Below are 22,120 nucleotides of genomic sequence, written 5' to 3'. Positions count from 1 at the left end.
TGTTGCAACATATTACTATACAGATTACTAATCTGCGCAACATATTAGTCATATATGTTGCAACAGAATACTAATATGTGCAACAAATTAGTCATATATGTTGCAACAAATACTCATCTATTAGATTCACGTTACATATTTTATCTATTATTAAAAAAAAGCAGTAACAGATATATTCATATGAGAAATTCAACTAAAAAATAACAAACATTAAAAAAAATAACAAAAAAATAAAAAAAAATAACAAACACCAACAAATCAAGTTCCTCATTTTCGTCATAACTTAAAAGCCCTAATTTTTTTAGTTGTGAAAATCGAAAAGAAACGATGAAGAACTAGAAGTTGTTGTCGTCAAAAAATGTTGTCACGTCGACTAACGGTTGAAAGTAAAAAAGGAACGGACAAGAACTCAAAATTATTTGTTGCCAGAGGTTGAAGTTGCACAAGATTGAAGGGAGAAATTTGAAAAATTATTGGTTGGGAGAAGTTAGAGAGAGAAACTATCGAGATAAAGAGAAAAGAGAGAGATTGATTTACAGAGGGAGGGAAGTTTTGTGGGTGTGGGTTAATTTGTATTTTTGAAAAGATTAAAAAATTTTAAAAATATTAATCAAATTTACAATTAACCTAATTAAATTTTTTAATTATGTTTGACCCTTTAAATTGATCAATATCACTAATATCACCAATCCTTACCTTTCCTTCGATTTTCTCAACTTTCCTTCGATTTTCTCAACTTAGGACATACCTTTGTGAAACTAGTATTTATGACAAATTAAAATAAAATAATAAAAATAAGTAAAAATACAAAATGCAATTCAAACCGCTCTAGACCTTTTTCCCCTTTTCATATTGTTTTGGCTTCACTTGGCAATTGCACAGACAAATATACTCCACAGCGTACCAAATTCTACCCCTTTACAATACATGCACTCAGATTTGTACACAGTTAGGGTTTCTTATTATTGTTTTTTTTTTTCCGATTTGGGGGAATACAGAGTACTCACCGGCAAATCGGTAACAAATTACCAGCTCCACCGTATCCCGCCTTAGCTCCACCGTGAATAAGCTTTTTTTGTGGCTTTTAAGGTTCTACTCTTTTCCCCCAATATATATACATTGTTTTTTTTGGTTCTTTTTTGCTATTTCTATTTCATATTTCAAATATTGATTTGTTAAACAATTGAAACTTGAAAGGCATTTACTTTGTATATTTATATGTGTGTGTTTTTCTCCTATTTTACGTCAACTGTTGGATTCTCTAGTATATAACTTTAGAAGATTCGCTCCTGTTTGGCCATAGATTTTGAAGTTTGAAATTATGTAAATTTGAGTTTTTGAAGTTGTGATTTTTGGAATTTGTGTTTGGAGGTGCATTTTATTTGGAAAAAAAATTGAAATTTTGTGAGTGGAAGTCCCCAAAACCCAAAACTGGCAACTCGACTGAGCCCATTATTGGGAACTTGAAAACATTTGAAGATTTGGTGAAATTTTTGAGTTTTTAAGGATGTCATTTTTGGAATATGAAGTTTGTGTTTGGAGTTTGTACATGCCTTTTATTTGAAAGAAAATTGAAACTTTGTGAGGGGATGTTGTAAAAAACCGGAAAACTGGCAACTCATCTGAGTCAGTTTTTGGGAACTTGAAAATATTTGAAGATTAGGTTTTCAAAATTTGATGAAATTTCATGATCATACGGATATTTGAAGATAAATTGTCAAACACTAGCGGATTCTACTCTCGTTACTCCATAAAAAATGAAAATACCGTTGGGAGTTTCTTATGTATGAAAATTAAGCAAGGAGATGATCCTTTTGTTATCAGACAATGCTTTGTAGTTAGATTTATGGATTTAGATTGTCCAAGTTAGTGAAAGATCCGGTTTTGATTCTTGATGCAGGAATTTGAATTATTAACATAATGGTGGGCCCATCTTCAGCATCTACCTCACTGAAGGAGTACCTTAAAAAATATGAAAGTAACAACAATGAAGAGGAAAAGAAGAAACAGAAGAAAAAGAAGAAGGTTAAACCTAATGTCAAAAGTGTTGGTGTCGTCGTCGTTGACGAAGATCCTGTTTGGCAAAAGCCTGTAAAAATTGAAGATGAAGAGGATGAGTCAGCTGGTAATGTATTTCAAAGGTTTGTTTTTGTTGATTTTTTAATCCTTGGGCGTTGGTATATCTGTGTCTCTTAACCGTGTTCATTTACAGATGAAGAGCTGCCTCAAGTAAATGAGGATATTGAAGTTAAGCGCATGAAGAGGTTGGAGCAGCTTAGAGCCAGGCGTCCATTTGGTTCCGTTTCAGAAGATGGAAGTGGTTGGGTATCTGTTTCTAGTACTTCTAATAATGTTATTTCTGATGAACAAGTTTCTGATTTGTCCCCGCCACGGAAAAGGCTTGGTCGGAATGATAGTCCCTCACCAGAACCTCAACTTAATCCATCAAGTTCTGGGGCTGATTATTTGTCACCACCGCGTAAACCAAGGGCTCGAAATGATACACCCTCTCCGGAAAGTGGGCCCAACCAGCCAAGAACTCAAGAGGGCGACCTGTCTCCACCCCGCAAACGTAGTGCCAGGAATGATCTACCGAGGGCTAGGATTCATTCACCTTCACCCGAATCCCAGTTGAAGCCTTCAAGCTCAAGAGATGCTGATCTGTCACCACCGCGTAAGCGGAGGGTTCGGAATGATACACCTGAACTTGAAATGAAATCTTTGAACAGTAGAGATGTGGATGTCTCTCCACCAAGGCGACGTAGGATTCGAAATGATACCCCTTCACCAGAATCCAAAGCCAGGTCTTCTGCAGATTTTTCACCACCAAGACGGAGACAAAAGCACGGCCAAAGTCTTCTAGATACTTCTGATGTTTCTCCTCCTCGACGAGGTTCCCGTGCTCAAGGTGATTCAAGAGTCGATCAACCTACAGATCTCTCGCCCTTGAGGAAGGCACGTCCAGCTTCATCCACTATGAAGCAGGGGCCAAAGACTGGTTTGGTTAGTGGCAAAGATATCAAAGAAGAAATTGATAGAACAAAGAAGGAAGATTGGTTGAGGTAATTCTATACAACTTCATGTGCTTTATCTTCTTTTTGTTTTTGCCTTTCTTCAGGGTCAGTTTGGACGTACTGGGAAAGTAAAGTAGTGTGTGAGGAGGGTGGCAAATCTTGTCTTCTGTGGAGGAAAATGTCTAATGCTAAAAATATCAAAGCTTTTGTGGACATGCCCATCACTAATTCCTACTTATGCGTGATCTGTGCTCCAGTTAATTCTAAGTGATGCATTAACTATGATTGGTATTTTAGGTTTCAGGAAATGGATCCTTTGGTTAGTGGCCGAAACGCTGAACCAGTATATCGGGATAAAATTACAGGTGCATGAACTATATAAGTTATTCTTATAGTTAATAAATATGGTCGTTCATTTGATCTCACACTGTACCGCTGCAGGACAAAGAATGTCAAAGGAAGAATTCTTGAAGTCCAAGAAGAAGAAGGAAGAGAAGGAGAAGCCAAAGGTACTTTTATCCACTACATGTTTTTATTTACATGAATAAGTTATCCACCTTGGAGCTAGTCTTTCTTCGGCATTGCTTATCATCCTGTAAACCTGCAAGTTTTCCAGAATTCAGTGCAAATGTCTCTTCCAATTTCTACATGTCTTACTCAAGCCATTATTATCGACTACAATCAACAATAGATCTCTTTTAATTCAGATATACCAGGAATTTCAAGAAGAGGTATTCCATTGCTAGTTAGTGTGGAGTAGTAGTGGTGATATTTCTCCATTACTACTCTTTTGATGTCCTCACCGTCGCCTCCATCTCCTATGTGTAACTTCTCCTAGAATGTCTATGGACAACTTCTCAGTAATTTGCACAAATAGTGCTTCTCATATTTTATGCTACTGACAAGTGCTGTAAACATCAGTCATATGCCAATGAATGGCTCTCTGCAAATCCAAAAAAAAAACTCTTTAAGTAGCTTACTCCTTTTCAATTCTGTTTTCCACTGCTGCAGAATAACTGCGTGTTGTTTAAAACTAATCAAATTGATAGGCGAGGGGCCAGTTGAGATTTCATCACAAGCCCCTTCATATCATATTCACTTCCGGCCAGAAAGCCATTGACTATCTTGTCCTGCTTAGACTTGTCTAAAGCTGAAGTTAAATGTCTGTATTTAAGAAAGTTTGTGAAGTGTGCACATTCCTTTTGTGGGTGCATTAATAGAGATAGAACCTGTTCTTGAGAAGAATTTGCACTAAATATTCATTGCTTGGCTAAAGTCAACTACTGCTTGTTATGCTTTTGTGAATTTTCTTTCTCAAGCTTTTTTTAATCCTTGTATCAGGAAATAAAACTGGAATGGGGCAAGGGCTTGGCTCAAAAGCGCGAGATGGAGGTTAGGCTTCAGGAACTAGAAAGTGAAAAGGACAGGCCATTTGCACGTACCAGGTTTTTAAATTACTATAATATTCCTTGTGGTTGTTTCTTTTTTGATGAAGATACCTTGTGGTTGTTTCTTTAAGATTTTCATCAATATGTTTAGAAGGTCTGAACTTGAGATAATGTATGTCTTGCCTTTGCTCTTTCTGCAGTAGCAGCATGTCTTTTAACGTGTGTTCACTAGTTCTTGAAACTTCTTTCTGGAATTTACCTAACATGTAACTGTATAGTGCAAGAAGATGGATTGTTGAACCTGTATTTATATTTTTATTGTTGGTCATCCTATCTGATTTTAGTAACCTTGCCCGTTGGTCATTACATATTTAAAAGATTTTAAAATTTCATCTGGTTGAGATTAGTTTACTTGCTTGATTTTCATTTGTGAGGCTTCATTACATAAATCCCGGGTTGATAAAACCTAAGTTGCTCGGACTCAGTTGTGGGTATCTGAGATGGGTGCAGATCCGAGAGTCGGATTCGTCAAAAATTAAATTTTAAGATTCGGGGGTGCGAATCCGAGTATGGATACGGGTGCGGTGATTCAGCTAAAAAAATCAAATATTATAAATATAGAGTTATAATGATATTCTATATAGGAGTACTTTTTCAATTAGGAGTACTATATAAACAAAAGAAGGCGAGCCTTTGTAAAGTTGTTGTCGTATGACTAGGAGGTCAGGGGTTCAAGCCTTGGTTCCAAGAGCCTCTGGGAGAAATGCAAGGTAAGACTGCGTAAAATACACTCTTGTAGTGGGACCCTTCCCAGACCCTACACATAGCGGGAGCTTTAGTGCATCAGGCTACCCTTTTTTTAGTACCATACAAACAAATATTATTTTACTATATGTATTGATTCTTTTTATATTCTAAAGAATAAAGAATACAAAGACACCGACACAGTCTCTTTGTTCTCTCTCTTTCTCTCTCTCTCTATATATATATTGATTCTTTTTATATTCTGAAGAATAAAGAATATAAAGACACCGACACTGTCTCTTTGTTCCACATCGAGATCTCTGTTTCTTCCCCCAAGCGACGTTCGACAAGTATGCTCCTCTGGTTCGGCCGGGTTCCAGAAGTACGACTGTCTCTTTCTTCCCCAAGACACCAACAGCTGAAAATTGGATTTTTTTGTCAACTTTACAGTTGCCGGTGAATTCGCCAGTCGAATCTTAATTTTCCCCCTCAAATGTGTTCTTCATTTTGGTTAACGTATTCTAAATCGTTACCGAATCTGAGACGGAAGCAGCACCAGCACTCTCGCCGAGATGGGTTCGGCAGTGAAACCGAAGAGTCCGCGCAAAATAGGATAAAACTATGCCACCGGTAGGAAGCATCTTATTAAGTTATTTAGAGTAGGCAAAGGCACTATTGCATTCTCCATCCGATTTGTTCAATCTTGGCAACATTGCATACACTTGTTGAAACACCATAGTGTGTGAAATAGTTGAGAGACCACCTATTCTTGAATAGATCTGGCTTCTTTGGTTCTTCTGTGTACGATACTAGACCTCAATTCCAAAAGTAGTTGGGATACTACCACCTATTCTTGAATAGATCTCACCCTCTTTGAACACGTATAGTCATCATAGTGTCACACTTTCCAACTTATGAATTTGGAGGTCCTTATTTAAGAAATGATCCAGACCATCTCATGTGACCTCTCATATTATCCGCCAGTTGTGCTATTCATGCCTCTATGAAATTTAATCCTTCATTGTATCATCCACATTTTTATGACAGTATCTTGTGGATATGTTAGGTTTTAGATGCCCAGGCATTCACTAACATATAACATTGCTGCGCACGTATTTTCTTCTTATGAGTATATCCTCTTGTTGCATGACACCTGGTAGCACTTTTCACTTAAGCCATCGTATGTTAATTCTATGTAGTACATCTTCATCTATCATGACATTCTATTCTAAGATTGAGGATGGTAAATTTATGTTAGGATTAGCCTAGATATTTAATTATTTGCATTTTAGGCTAAACTTACAATGCATATATGTCTTATCTTATTTTATGGTCTTACTTTCTAGAATGTCTCTACTAGTTGAGGTGGTATATTTATGTGTTTTAATTTTGCCACAGAGATGATCCAGAACTTGACACAATGCTGAAGGAAAGAGTTCGGTGGGGTGACCCAATGGCACATTTGGTTAAGGTGCTTTATTTTACCCAACCACTTTCTTTTGGGTGCATCTATTCAATCTGTTTTGGGGTGGATGATTGCCACTTACTGGATTTCTGTGTATTTTCATGATGACAGTGTGTGTTTCTTCTTTAGTTTGACTTTTCTCTCTCTCTAAATATGATTTTTACATTCTTGGATGTCGCAGAAAAAGCAATTGGACCCAATTCTGCCGGACTTTGGGACTAATGAGAAAATGAAGGACTCAGGTTTTATAATCCCTCAAGTGATCCCTTCTCACAGCTGGATAAAAAGAGGATTGGATGCAGCCCCGAATCGTTATGGTATAAGGCCAGGGCGACACTGGGATGGAGTTGACCGAAGTACAGGTATATGCCCCTTATTTCTTCTGTAATAAGTTTGGTCTTAACTGATGTAGTTTCTACTTTGCCGCGCAAACTTGATAGATAGATAGATAGATCACTGATTTACACTTTGTATATTTTTCCTCTTTGGTTAATATTGCTAACGTCAATGTTGACTCTCTTTTAATAGGATATGAGAAGGATTTGTTCAAGAGGATGAATGAGAAACAAGCAACCGAAAGAGAAGCATATCTGTGGTCGGTTTCCGATATGTGACTTGTTCCGGTGTGCTGTAGCTTTTTGTATTTTAATGGGGACTTACCACCTCCACTTCTCTCTGTTTTGAGAAGATTTTTCTTTCTGGTATGCATGGTGGTTTCTCCCAAGGTAGTTTTTTCATCATCCATTGTTGTTTTTGTATATGAATGTCGAATTTGTTCCTGCATTCCTTCTATTTGTGGGTTAAGAGTTTGAGTTCATGCCCAAATTTGATAAACGGATTTTTAATTCTACTCCTTGTGCTGTTGAATAATGTATATTGGCGTTTGTGTTTTGAGCTAAAATTTGATTTTCTTTTAGTTGGGTTGTAGTGTGCTGACTTGAGAATCTTATTTTCAAGGGATTTTTATATTAATATCTCGATCAGATTATTATTTATTTCTTAATTAATTTATATTGTTATACAGAAATTATATATCCACAGCCTACAACATACCCAGTGTATTCCCACCTAGTGGGGTCTGGGGAGGGTAGAGTTGTACGCAGGTCATACCACTACCTCAGGAAAAGTGTGGAGGCTCGCCCCAGGATTAAGTGGGGTAGCTTGACTTTGGCTAGTGCTTTTGAAATGGAGGAGAAGTTGAAGAGTAGGGGGGCTTGGGGGAGTAGAGGGGGTGTGGATAGTACGTGGGAGACGATTGCCAGTTGCATTAGGGAGACTGTTATAGAGGTGTTGGATGTCTCGAGAGGTTGATTTGGCAAACATCGAGGAGACTGGGGGTGGAACCAAGAGGTTAAGGGAAAGGTGGAGTCTAAGAAGGTGACTTATGCTAGTTGGTTGAGAGCAAGGATGATGAGAAAAGGCAGACGAATAAGGAGGAGTATAAGGTAGCTAGGAGAGAGGCTAAGTAACCGGTATCCACAGCTATGCTTATTTAAATTTATTCTTCTCTGTTTTAGACAACTAAATAAATTCTTGTCCTCAATGATATGCATAGAAAATTCAGCTTTAACATGTGCTGGCTGGACAACTTATCCTATGTAGAAAAGCTTTCATTAGCTGGTTTCAGTTGAGCACATATTTATCCTTTGGATGTAGAATAAAGAATACTCCAGGCTGCGATTTAAACTATAGAAGATGAAAGATTATTATATAGTATTATGTTAGTGGTCATTGCTTTTCTGTCAACATAGCCAAAGTTAAGGATGGCATAGTCGATGAGCTTCATCGTGCCATATAACATTAATATTAATAGTTATTCATACAAGCATATGATATTGAATTTGAACAAAAGACCAACAACTAAAAGTTATATTCATACAACCAAATGATATTGAATTTGAACAGAAGACCAACAACTAAAAAATACGAGGGGTTGACCCTTTAATATAAACGTCAAAATCGATGAACAAAAATAATTTTTGGTCCGTTTGGAAGGAAAACAAGGCAAAAATGTGCTGGCCAAATTTTCTTAAAGTTTCTTAGTTAACTGTCTTTCTTAATGGAGTTGGTAAAAGAAATAGACAAGGAACACTTTACAAAAAAGAATTAGCAATGGATTATTTAATGACGGATTAACGATAAATTATTAAAATTTATAACAGGGTATTTAATAATTAACTAGTGATTGATCCAAGCTTATAGCTTAGATCCATTTTTTTTTCATGTGTATTAGAATCCAACGGAAGCAAGCTAAGGCAGACCTACATGGAAGGAAGAGGGGCCATTGGATAGCGTATGTGCGTTGCACGTGTGCTTCACGTCAATCAATAAAACTACACAAATCATAAAAAATTACAGTTGACTTCAAAATAAATATTGTACTCATTTATTTACGCGCATAATATAATTTGACAAAAAACAAGTGATTGAATATTCAAATTTTCTCTTAGGAATCTTGTACTAATGTATTTAGTATCGCGCACACCAGTAATATAATATCTTTTAGAACAATTAATTACATACAATAATAAAATTGATATTTTTTTCGAACAAAGCTAAAGATTTCGAAACAACATATGCAATTTATAGAATCTACGACATCTTAAACTTGTTGTCGAACAAGGTATCTTTCACTTCTTTCTTTCTATTAAGCACAAATAAGGAGGAAGAAACAAAGATTGTGAAATAAGAAAATATGTGTGGAGTAGGAATTACAAGAGTCTAATTGTAAGTTGAAATAGTAACTAACATGTTCATCTATGATGAGCCCTTTATTGATAATCTTTGGACCTACATTTTTCACATGTTTTTTGGGTGCCTCAAGATCAACATAGGTTAGTTTTCAAAAGCTTTCGACAATGAACAAACACTTGTGAGATGATTTTTCTATTTTTCTCTTACCATATATAGTAGGGCTTATCGTTACCGACCATTCCTACCGTGCACATAAAGGAGTTGATTTTTCATTATTTCTTACACATATCAGAGAAATAGATATTGAACACGAACAAATACAAAACATTAACGATGGCGTTACAAAAGGAGAAGCTTTAATCATACTTCCTGTTCACAAAAAGAAAAATATACAATCAATTAAATATGATACACTACTACACAAACAAACTACAAAATAGATGTAACGAAGAAGAAATAACCCTAAGTTTCTAGTAAAGTTTGATCAAACTATTATTTAAATAGAACTATAGAAATTCTTTTTTCATATAAGGTAAAATTCTAACTGATTTAGAAGTATTAAATATTATAATTTTTTATCTAAATTATACAACTAAACCTAAAAAAATAAAAATTAAATTAATTACAAAATTATTTCACCAAAAATTAAAAGGAAATATTTTTACTTTTTTAACACATATTTTAACAATGCAAAACCATAGACAAACAAAACCAACGTTTTAGCACTAATTTTCTTAACAATGCCAAAAATATAAAAAAAAAAAAAAAAACAATCCCTTTTATCAACCAAAAATAAATAATGGAATTACCTAAAATAAAAAATGAAATTGGAGAAGTATAAGTATCCAAACCAAATACAAAAAATACTGACATAACCTTATCTCTATCTAATTCATCTTTTATATATTTAAGGAGTGTTTTTTAATTATAGAAATTAATTCTCCTAATACCTCTTACCATATAATTTCTTCTACCATATATTTTAGGATTCTTATTTTATTATTAATTAAAAAATATAATGAGAAAATAAAAAATGATGATTTTGTCTATTACAGAGAGTTGTAATGAAGGGCAAAAAGTTCAATTCACTTTTCTAAGGTCTTCACACTTTTAATATATTATAGATTATAGATTATAGATATAGATATAGATTATAGATATATTACTTACTAATAAGAGGAAATCCATGGGAGAAGCAGGCACGTCTCCTTCAACGTGCCTGCTTCTTCTGTTTGCTTGATCAGCTGCTTTCTACGTGATTTTATTATGTCATTTCTAATTAATTATTATAAGGTATTTATGATTTAGAAAATTAATAATATTCAATAAAAAGGTAAAATAGATATTTATGACATGTCTGCTTCAACTGTTTCACCCATAATTTGACTGTATCAGTCATAGTTAATTATTATAAGTCATCTAAATATTAAAAAATTATTATAAAGTCATCTAAGTATTAAAAAATAATATTTAATGTTAAATTTACTTGATGTTTTATATGAAACCCATTTAATTTTCCCCCTCAAGTATTTTTGTGTAGTAATTTTATTGTATCACTTCTAATTAGACATGTCTGTTTTGTTGTCTCAACCGTGATTTTACTATGTCACTCCTAATTAAAATATATATAAAATGATAAGTTAATAAAAAAAAAAATCACAAGTATTTTTATAGTAATTTAGCTATATCACTTCTAATTGGCATGTCTGCTTCGCTGCTTCAATCGTAACTTTACCATAACACCCATAATTAATTATTATATTCATCTAAGCATTATGACTTAAATTGGAATAGAAGAAAAACTATTATACATCACAATAATTTAAAACTTAAACTATTTACAAAAATGTAATTGACTATCAATGCCACAAAAGTTTGAACAACGAGATCGATATATATTATTTGAAAATTACATAAAAAGTATTATAAATTACAATAATTAACAGTTTAAAATGTCTATAAAAAAAATCTGTTATATATTTTAAAAAACTATTATAAATCACAATAATTAAAATAAATTTTAATAAAATATTTGTTGGGCCCGAGCCTTGTACGGACTATTAGTAACTAGTCTTATTTTATAAGAGGGAATGGGGTGGGAGAAGCAGGCACCTCTCCGCCAAAGTGCCTGCTTCTCCTGTCTGCTTCATCAGCTGCTTCCTCCGTAATTTTATTATTTTATCTCTAATTAATTATTAAAAAATTATTATAAAGTCATCTAAGTATTAAAAAATTAACAATATTCAATTTTAAAATTACTTGACGTTTTATACGAGACCCATTTAATTTTTTCCCGCAAGTATTTTGTATATTAATTTTGTTATATCACTTTTAATTAGACGTGTCTGCTGCGCTGTTTTGGTCGTGATTTTACTATGTCACTCCTAATTAATTATTATGACCATTTAAGCATTGTGTCAATTAATAATTTGATAAAAAAAAAGGTAAAATAGATATAAAATGATAAGTTAATCAAAAAAAATTCACAGATATTTTTTATAGTAATTTTACTATATCACTTCTAATTAGTTGTTGTGAATCATTAAGACACCTAACTTTACTATATCACCCATAATTAATTATTATGTTCATTTAAGTATCATGACACTTAAATTGAAATAGAAGAAAAAATATTATACTATGTTCATTTAAGTATCATGACACTTAAATTGGAATAGAAGAAAAAATATTATACATCACAATAATGTAAAACTTAAATTATTTAAAAAATATAATTGACTATCAATATAATTTCACAAAAGTTTAGACAACGAGATCGATATATATTATTTGAAAATTACATAAATAGTATTATAAATTACAATAGTTAACAGTTTAAAATATCTATTACAAAATTGTTATATATATTAAAAAATATTATAAATTACAATAATTAAAATAAATTTTTAAAAAATATTCGTTGGGCCGTGCCTTGCACGAGCTATTGGTGACTAGTATATATCAATAATCTGTAATCTATAATCTATATCTATATCTATATCTATATCTATATCTATATCTATATCTATAATATATTAAAAGTGTGAAGACCCTTAGAAAAGTGAATCGAAAATTTTGACCTTCATTAAAAGTTTCTGCAATAGACAAAATTATCTTTTTACTATTTTTTAAAACTATAATTATACATAAACACTAATAGTATATACTAGTCTAACCGCACGTGCCTCGCACGTGCAGTGTTAAATTATTTGAAATTAAATGATTTTGCCTAATCCAGAGATTTTTAATAAAGTGTAAAAGTTCAAATCACTTTTCAAAATCTTTCACACTTTAATATAATAATGTAAACATAAACATATACACATATATGTTTTACCACCAAATATTTTAAGTGATTGATGGATCATTACTTTTGCGTTTGTCATATAGTGCCTCTTTTTCTTGTCGCCACATGCAAAGACAGACGCAACAACTTGAACCATATTTGTGTTACAATTATTTTTATTTTTTTATATTTAAATTCTTTTCTTATTTTTAAAGTCAAATCTTTACAAAATCACTTATTACGTACTTAAAACTTTTAAAAATCCGGTACTTCTAAATTTTTCTTATTTTATAGTTTTATATTTATTTCTAGATATATCAAATCTTTTTAAAATCAAATTTAGTTGATTTTGAATTCTTAAACTAATGAAAAAAAATATCAATTGTAATTGATTTTGATCACTTCTAATAATGAAAGGAAAGATTTAGAATTATTGTTAACTCTTAAATATTAAAAAAAATAGTGAAAAGACGATTTTACCTAAAGAAAAGACTTTTAATAAAGGACAAAAAATTCAAACAACATTTCTAAGGTCCTTCACACTTTTAATATATTATAGATTTAGATATAATTATAGATTATAGATAATTATACATAAACACTAATAAATAAATATTTTTTGAAAAATAAAAATACGTGTTATTTTAGGCAAACTAAATTGTTCATTAGCTTAAGAATTTTAAATCAATTAAATTCTTATTTGATTCTTTCTTTATTTAAGCCATTATAAAGTCCTAAGTTGATATTTGAAGTAAAAAATTATATTTACGAATGGAAAGTCTTAGAATCCACATAAACAAGGAATTGCAGATACCTCAAGGCTTGAAGTATATTTATTATATTTTTCATAGCAAACGAAATTTGCTTAACCTTAAACATCTTCAATTGCAAACTCTTTGCAATTTCTACGTTGTACCATAACACAATACCTTCCATGCATATTTATAGGGTAACTGTAAGAAGACAAAAGTCCATCTATAATTTCAACAAGTCCAGAAAGTTATAATTTTATCATCGATGAAATCAAGCCAATTAGGTTTGAGCTTTTGTAAAATTTAGTTTCTACAATTTAGTTTCAACATGAGTCAAGTAATTATCGTGGTGTTATTCTTAAGTTATTTCAAGTTTCTACGTGTATGTTGTGCAATTAGATTCATGTGTGTTATGCGGATTACACTTATTTTGAACAAGCTATATACAATTGTTTGTAAGTGATGAATTATTATGGGTTGAATAAATTATTTGCTAAATATTGAAAGTTAGGAACTGTTATGAACTGCCCTCTACCTTTGATTCATACATCCTCAAATACTCATATTAACTAAATATTATTCGTTTTGTCTTGCCCCTTTTTCTCATCATGTAAATGGTGGGATAAGCTATTCTGGTATTAACTAATACCTCCAACTAAACATGAGATAAAATAATCTTTTATTTTATCCCGAGACTACTTATTCTTTATACCTCACACCAAGCGACCCCTAAAAGTGTGTGGATGGTTGTTATATGTTGTGCATTATATTGTGCTTTTAGTTAACAAATAAATTTTTGTTTTTATTGTTACTTGAATTTTATTATATCATATTGTTAAATACACTAAAAAGTCTGAAGCAAGACTATACAATAGACAAAATTATCATATACCATTTTCTTAAATTATTGTTCAATTTCATTAGGTTAATTTTCCTTCCATATTTTAGAATTCTTTAGGTTTCTTTGTTTAGGATTTTGTAATATTGTGTTTAGATTGTTTGAGTTTCTTTGTTTAGGGTTTTTTTTTATTTTAGACCTAGGATTCAAATTGGAAGCTTTTAAATCTGTACTGGAGTGGACTAACTTATATTTTGACTACATCGCTATAGTCGGTTAATTGGCCATCTAAAGAGGGAGATGCGTGTAGAGAAAATCACAAAAATTCAAACAATAAGATGACTTGAGAGATACCCATCTAAGGATATGACATTTGCTTGCTGCAGCATAGAAGTCATGCATTGAAAAAGTAATTCACCATTATAATCTTCTATTTCTACAATTTCAATTCAAAGTTATTTGAAAATTTAATTCATAGTCTATATAAGAAAAAACATGGCTATATTTGAAGCAGTAGAAAAGATATACCGACTATTTGATCAAAAAGAGGAATTAAGTAGTAAGAAGTTTGCACGAATGATGAAACCAAGTCAAATTGCGCAACTTCATGGATTAGCAAGCACTAATTATTGGCTTACTGAACACACCAATCGTAATTTGAGGGGTTGTTAATTTATTCCACCTACCTTTTTCTTTTATCTTAGTGTCTACAAATAGTATATAACTAATTAAATAAGTTCTTCATCTTTTAATGTTCAAATGATATTGAATTTAGTTATTGTATTCATATTTATCATTTAAACAAATAAAATATTTATTTTAACATTTAAACTTATTAAAATGAGGTACACGCGTGAAGCGCGAATACCTAAACTAGTATATATATATATATATATACACACATGCATACCTTGAGAGACGACCATATATTTGTTAGTCACCCTTAAGCACAAAAACTGGCTAGGGGCACGGGTTGAAATTGTAACTTAGAGCCTCTACTTTAGTATGAACCTTTTTTTAGTATCGTTTAATTCATATTATTTTATTAGTACATTCATTCTATGGTGACACGTGACACAACTTTCGTTAACCCTTATTCACCTTGATGGTGCCTCCTCAAATCCCAAATCCGCCTTTAATCAAGGAAGTAAAAATATTGATCAACAATGGGAAATCCTCAGTCAGCCAAAATTTTGGGTTCTCTTTTATATATATATATATATATATATATATATACTAGTGCTCTTTTGGCAAATACTATCTGGTTATTGATATTCACGTTAACAATCTTTTTTTTTTTTTTTAAATTTAACTTATTGATATTAATTTCTAGTCTAAAAGCTTCTTTTAAAACCGAATATCCTTTGAATATCCAATGATTCAATCCAAAATTTTCACCCAAAAATTCTGTAAAATGGAGAATTATCATTCTACTTCAAACAAAGCATTACAATTTAAAAGTTCATCATTTGTAAAGCAAAAAATTAGGAAAAGTGGATACGAGCCATCTGATACAGAAACGGACTGGCAGGAAACTCGTTCTCTGGAACAAAATGTACTAACTTTTATTATCGGATAAGGACTAGCAAATCCACTTATATATCAATCGGAGACAAATATGTTTGTAGAAATGTCAGTCCATTTTCAAAATCTGAGCATCGTAGACTTCCAAATGTACGTAGAAATGTCAGTCCATTTTCAAAATCTGAGTATCGACGTAGACATGAATCACATGACACTGTGTATAACAATGTTCATCAAATGGACAAGCAGTGCTTGCTAAATTGGAAGCCATAAAACAATGATGTTGCAGTTATTGCTAAACCAAATTATCTCTTTACAATACTTCCAAGGATCGGACCAGAGCAGAAAAGCCGCGATCTCATTCTCGTCTAGGAGAGAAAGAGGATATTCACGTGAAAATGAGCCTTCAGAAGGTGAAATGAATGTAATGTTATCCAGTGCAAAGACCTCAAGAGGCCTCAATAATACTAGTAAAATGTTTCAAAGCACTGAATCCATTCCACCAAGTGATATTTTCGTTAGGAAGGAGTGTTCAGCTGTCACCATCACTCAAAATGGCAAATTCGGTTCAATGCCCCAGGCATCGACTGATAGGAATGTCAGTGTTTTCAACAAAATCAATCAGAATGGCACTGGGATTGTTTCTTCTGGTACTATAGTGACACGAACGAGGATTATGAACTCGAGCTCTGCTGTAAGTAGACAGAGCAGTAATCTAACTGATGCTACTGGAAGGACAAGTAGGAGTACGAAAAAGTTCATAGCAAATAGGCAAATTAAGAGTCAAAAAGAAGCATGGTTTTCTTGTATTAAGAAGGGGTCTTGTGGGAATTCGAGAAAAGATCGCTCTCCAGAAAGAGGGGGGCCAATGGATGAAGCTTTGTTAATTGAGAAGGCATTTGTTGTTGAAATGTTAATACAATTCTGGGCTGATAAGTACCAACCTGCTTCATTGAAGAGATTCATTTGCCACAAGCAACAAGCTTTACAACTTAATCATCTTGGAAGTGCCTTTCAAATTGATTTTAATCACCTTTTAAAAGACTTTTGTGGCGATTGTTTTCGTCACCGCAAACAAGTTTTAGCTACTTAATTAGAAATACAGTAATTAAAGGAACATAGGAGTATCACTAGGTATCTGACCAAATAGGGTCGTCCAACATCTATAGAACGTATCACTAAAATACCTCATGAGGGGGTATAAGGCTAAAAATTCATAATTATGTATCAAACCTTTTTGGGACACTAGTTGAATAGAGGGAAGTCAACCAGTAGAATTTAACTTCTACACACTGATCAAAAGATTTTGTTGGAACCTTGGAGTTTTGATGAATGATAATATGAATGAAATAAGTTGATATACGTGTTCCACTGATCCGACAAGTTCAGGTGTGCAGTCTACGGTATAAATAATTAAAAATCAGAATGAGTTAAATCAGTGCAACTGGAAATTTCAACTTACTGATCACGTGGGGAATAAAACAAGTTGAATTTGATTCAAACACTTGATGATAAGGGAAAGCAAGTTGAGTTGAAAAAGGAGTCCTATGTGAAGAAGTAGTTTCACTTCTGAGCATATTCTTAAGAGTCCTATGTGTAGAAGGAGAAAGAATCTGAAAAATGCAAAAGTTTATGCAAAACGGATAATTTGAAGGACTCTTTGGAGAGTTGGAGTTTGAATACAATACTAAGGAGACAAGAGTTGGAATTGAAGAAGGAGTCTCACTTGAAGTAGAATTCTATGCAATGAGAGTTTTGATTAAAGGAGGAGTTTAAAATAAAGAGTAACTCTTTGGAGATCTATGCTTAAATAGAAGATGTATTACTCAGAATAACTCACGCACTTACAAAGCAGAAAAGCACAATCGACAGATTGACTTCACGAAGTGCTACTGAATCACTGAAGAAAGACATTGAAGAACCTGGTCCTAAGTATAGAATCCAGCTAAGAGTTTTAGCGTTGATTTTTAGATTTGCTCATTGTGTTTGAACTATTGATGTAATATTAGTTTCACTATGTTATAAACTGAATTAGGATCTAGTCTTCGAGTTGGGAAAAACTCAAAGACTTTGGGAACACATACCTTGGGAGGTGTGTGTGTAGTTAGGAATTAGAGTTTATATTCCTAGTTGTTGAGTCAAAGGAATTAGAGTTTATAATTCCTAGTTGTTGAGTTATAGGGATTAGAGTTTATAATTCCTATTTGTTGATTACAAGAGTTTTATAATCAGTCGTTGTTGAGGCTCAGAGTTATTTAGTGAAGTTGGGGTTAAATCTTGTAGAGGTATGGGTCGTGGTTTTTTACACCTTTTTGAGCCGGGTGTTTTCCACGTAAAAATCATCGTGTTCTTTACTTTCTGTTTTACTGCTTCCTTGGAACACGTCGGTGGAACACGTTAGGCAACTCATTCCATCGATAAGCAACAGTTAGGCGAAAATAAGATAATCAGTAGGGTACGAATTCTTAACAAGTGGTATCAAAGCGAGGTTATCTTAAAAAGGGCTAGCACCTAAGACAAAGATCAATATAATGAATTATGCACCACCTACTGGTCATAGTGAAGGTCAATCCACTATTAGACCTCCACTCTTTGATGGTTCTCACTTTATTTGGTGGAAAGCTAGGATGGAAACATTCATTCAAGGGGAAGACTACGGGTTATGGGACAAGATCACTGATGGTCCTACTATTCCAATAAAGTTAGAAGATGGTGAACAGGTCAAAAAGGTAAGAAGTGAGTTTACCGCTAATGACTTAGTGGCATTAAAGAAAAATGCTAAGGCTAAGAATATCTTAGTATGTCGACTAGGACCGGCTGAATACAACAGAGTGTCAACCTGTACCACTGCTAAGCAAATCTGGGATGCACTGATCAATGCACATGAGGGTACCTCTCAGGTAAGAAAATTCAGGATTGCTCTTCTCTTTACTGAATACGAAGCTTTTAAGATGAAGGAGAATGAAACCTTGCATGAAATGATGACAAGGCTTACTTCCTTGACAAATGAGTTGACTTCTTTGGGAAAAGTCATCAATGTTGAAGAACAAGTTGAAAAAGTGTTGAGGGTGCTACCAAAATCAAAATGGAATGTTAAAGTGACTGTTATTAGGGAGGAAAATAAGGATCTCGCAGGCATGACCCTAGATGAAATAGTAGGAAATCTGAAAACTTATGAAATGGAAATTGATAGAACTAAAGAGCTAGCAGCCCTTGAGGATACCTTAGCTCTGAAGGCATCTGATAGTGATAAAGAAATTGAACTTGATGAAAAACAAGTTGCCTTTATAGCTAAAAACTTTAACAAATTCTTCAAAAAGAAAAAGGGAATAAGTAGAAAAAAATGGTCCAGTGACAATCCAAATAGATACTACAAGTGTGGTAAGACTGATCATCAAATCATGGATTTTCCTGTCTGGGAAATAGAATGGAGAAAGGAAAGGGTTGAAAAGGAATTGAAAGAAAAAAACAAAAAGAAGAAAGAATATGCAATGGTAGCAGCATGGGGATCTGACTCAGATGATGATGAAGTTGATGAAACAACACTCATGGTTCCTGGAGATTCAGACTTGGAGGAAGAAGATGATACTTCTGAGGTAAGTATACTTGAACTTAAAGAAAAGTTGCATTTCTTTTCTAAAACAAAACTTATTTCCTTAATGAGTGCTCTAATTAATTATTTCCAAGAATTAACTTCTGATAGGGATGAGTTATTCAAAAATCTTGAAAGTCTCAAGTTTGATTTTATTGATCTAGAAACTTGTAAGAACACTATTAAAAAAGAAAACTGCACTCTTAAGGAACAGTTTAGCAGACTTGATTCATCAAACCTGACCCTCAAATCTGAAATCTTGAAACTGACTCTTTCTGAAAAAGGAAAAAAGGTCAAAAGTGAGGAACAAGAAAAAATTGAGTCAGAATTGACTAAGATTAAACATGAATACTTTTGTGAAAAAAAAAGGTTAGTCAATTGAGTCAAGAAGTTTCTAAATTGAAACTTGATCTTAAAAGAGCTAATAGATGGACACATTCTTCAAGAATTGTTCATAAGTTAGGTCAAAGAACTCATAATGAAAAGTCTAGGTTGGGCTTTCATAAAAGTTCTAATTCTATTAAAGATCTGTGTTATATTTGTGGTAACCAGGGGCATCCAACCACTGAATGTCCAGTTGCAGCAAAAAGCAAATCAAGAAGCATAAGCCTAGTAAAAAAATCTGATTCCATGTTAGCACAAACTAACAAGAAGGTCAAATCTGGTCAGAGAAACAGGTCACATAACTTGTTGCCTTGATGGGCTAAAAGGAACCTCATACATCCTTTATCTCATAAGAAAGGACCCAAGCTTGTCCGGGTGCCTAAAGTTAACCCCTAATTTATTTTACAGGTGAGAGTGAAAGGAGACAAGCAAAATTTGTACATGGATAAAGCTTGCTCAAGGCATAAGACTAGAAGAAAATAAAGTTAAGGGGGAATGGATTATTTGAAAGATGGCCAGATTTGTAGTGCTCGTGTAAGGGGAAAGCAAAGAAGATTTTTAAAAAAATGAAAAAAGAGGATGATTGTGAAACTGATGAGCATGCACAGGAACATGTTGTACCACCTGGTTCAACTATTGTACAGACTGAGAGCATATTGACAGGGGGAACAACAAATCAAGAAATTGATGCATCAATAACACCAACACAAGCTAATGATAATTTTGTTGGTAATTCATAAGAATTGGTGTTGTCACAAGAATGATATCTCATGAGAATCAATGGATTGAGACTATGGTATTCAAATGAAAGTAATTTCACTCTTGAGGGCTATAAAAATGTTGACTATGTGGGTTACTTAATTGACTGGAGAAGCACCAAAAACACTAAGTAGAGAGCATTTTGAAAGGAATAAGTTAGACTTGGGGATGATTAAAATTGCATGAGCGTCCCTTAATGATTGACTAGAATAATCATTTTTCTTCTTAATCTTTTAGCTAAAAAGTTATTCTATTCAGTCTTGTACATTTAGTTGTGGGTCCCGATTCCAGATTTTTGACTTTTCTAACCTAATTTTGTATTAGATTGTGCAGAAAAATAGGTACAAACAAGCAATTGTGACCATACCTGTTCAATTCCATACACTTCATCCTCTTATTATCTAATAAAGCTAGTGAATTGGTTGACCAAACTTTCTTTGATTCTCTTCAAATGGGTGTGCACAAATGTGTTAATCCTACACCAGAAAAGTCTTCTTCTTTATTAACCAAAATATCAGTTGTGTACCATGGATTTTCCAAGCTTGATCACCAATCACATGCAACATATGTTTATGAAGAATGAAAAGGGACATGCTTTCCTTTTTAGTTCCTAATTGGTTATTTTTTAGGACTTCTCAGTCCTAGTTTAGGTTTGACTAAGATGAATCATGTTGCTCTACCTGTTTTAATAAGAAGGGCTAATACTCATATGAAAAAATTGAAAAAAAAATTTGAACTAGAAGCTGTACAAGACAGTCATGAAGTGGAATAAGAGGTCCTTAAGTCTAGGATCATGATTTTGAAACTTGACCTTGATTGAGAAAGGGATGAAAATGTTGAAGTCATTCGTTAATTGACACAGTTGATAACACATGTTCCACCTTCCTCATCAGCTCTTCACTATTCGTATCCTTAGCTATGTCCCACTTTTATACCATTTTTTTAATGCTTAGTTGTTTTGCTTTGTTCAGTACTAGCTTAGGTTTAATGTGGAACATGCTCTGGTAGTTAAATGGAATGGTTATCTTTGCTAAATTGACTCATATTTTTGCTCTCTTTAATACATTACTATGTTGGCTAAAGTCTTTGTCTGATTGTTTTTATGATAGCCCCAGTGGCCATGAATAGCATAACAAATCACTTTGGCTAGTATATTATTGCATTGAAAAGGTTTTCGATGATGTCAAAAGAGGGAAGATAAGAGGGTTGTGCAATGTTTATAACCCATTGACTAACTTGTTTCATTCTAGTGTTTTATACTTTAGTGCCTACAGGTGAAAATGTTTGAATGTACAAAGATAAGAGGTTTGTCATCATAAAAAAGGGAGAATTTGTTGGAACCTTAGAGTTTTAATGAATGACAATATGAATGAAACAAGTTGATATACGTGGTCCACTGATCCGACAAGTTCAGGAGTGCAGTCTACGGTATAAATAATTAAAAATCAGAATGAGTTAAATCAGTGCAACTGGAAATTTCAACTTACTGATCACGTGGGGAATAGAACAAGTTGAATTTTATTCAAACACTTGATGATAAGGGAAAGCAAGTTGAGTTGAAAGAGGAGTCTTATGTGAAGAAGGATTTTCACTTCTGAGCATATTCTTAAGAGTCCTATGTGTAGAAGGAGAAAGAATCTGAAAATTGCAGAAGTTTATGCAAAACGTATAATTTGAAGG

At 33.1% G+C, this 22,120-nt stretch overlaps 1 protein-coding gene across 2 annotated transcripts; it reads left to right on the top strand.

The window, feature by feature from the left end:
* The first annotated feature begins 799 nt into the window (after window positions 1–799).
* Window positions 800–7,527, top strand: LOC107868139 (BUD13 homolog). 2 transcript variants are annotated; one of them, XM_016714735.2, is made up of 9 exons: window positions 800–1,089; window positions 1,901–2,141; window positions 2,213–3,062; window positions 3,312–3,379; window positions 3,456–3,523; window positions 4,356–4,459; window positions 6,545–6,617; window positions 6,793–6,973; window positions 7,140–7,527. In XM_016714735.2, the coding sequence occupies exons 2-9, from the start codon at window positions 2,105–2,107 to the stop codon at window positions 7,223–7,225; spliced, it is 1,467 nt and encodes a 488-aa protein (XP_016570221.1). In that variant the 5' UTR covers window positions 800–1,089; window positions 1,901–2,104; the 3' UTR covers window positions 7,226–7,527. The 2 variants fall into 2 exon arrangements, with proteins under 2 accessions (XP_016570221.1, XP_016570219.1); XM_016714733.2 differs by having other exon boundaries at window positions 802–1,089; window positions 1,901–2,125.
* The last annotated feature ends 14,593 nt before the right edge of the window (window positions 7,528–22,120 follow it).

This window comes from Capsicum annuum, chromosome 4 (genome assembly GCF_002878395.1).
Source record: "Capsicum annuum cultivar UCD-10X-F1 chromosome 4, UCD10Xv1.1, whole genome shotgun sequence".
Taxonomy (NCBI): Eukaryota; Viridiplantae; Streptophyta; class Magnoliopsida; order Solanales; family Solanaceae; genus Capsicum; species Capsicum annuum.
The sequence above is the reverse complement of the archived record's forward strand: the minus strand, read 5'-3'. Positions and strand labels throughout refer to the sequence as shown.

What these genes read in the sequence shown, in the direction of transcription:
- LOC107868139 (XM_016714733.2), top strand. Translation starts at nt 1,921, where the DNA reads ATGGTGGGCCCATCTTCAGCATCTACCTCACTGAAGGAGTACCTTAAA. An exon ending in ATATCGGGATAAAATTACAG is followed by an intron (nt 3,380 to 3,455) that starts GTGCATGAACTA and finishes GTACCGCTGCAG; the next exon opens with GACAAAGAATGTCAAAGGAA. An exon ending in AGGCCATTTGCACGTACCAG is followed by an intron (nt 4,460 to 6,544) that starts GTTTTTAAATTA and finishes ATTTTGCCACAG; the next exon opens with AGATGATCCAGAACTTGACA.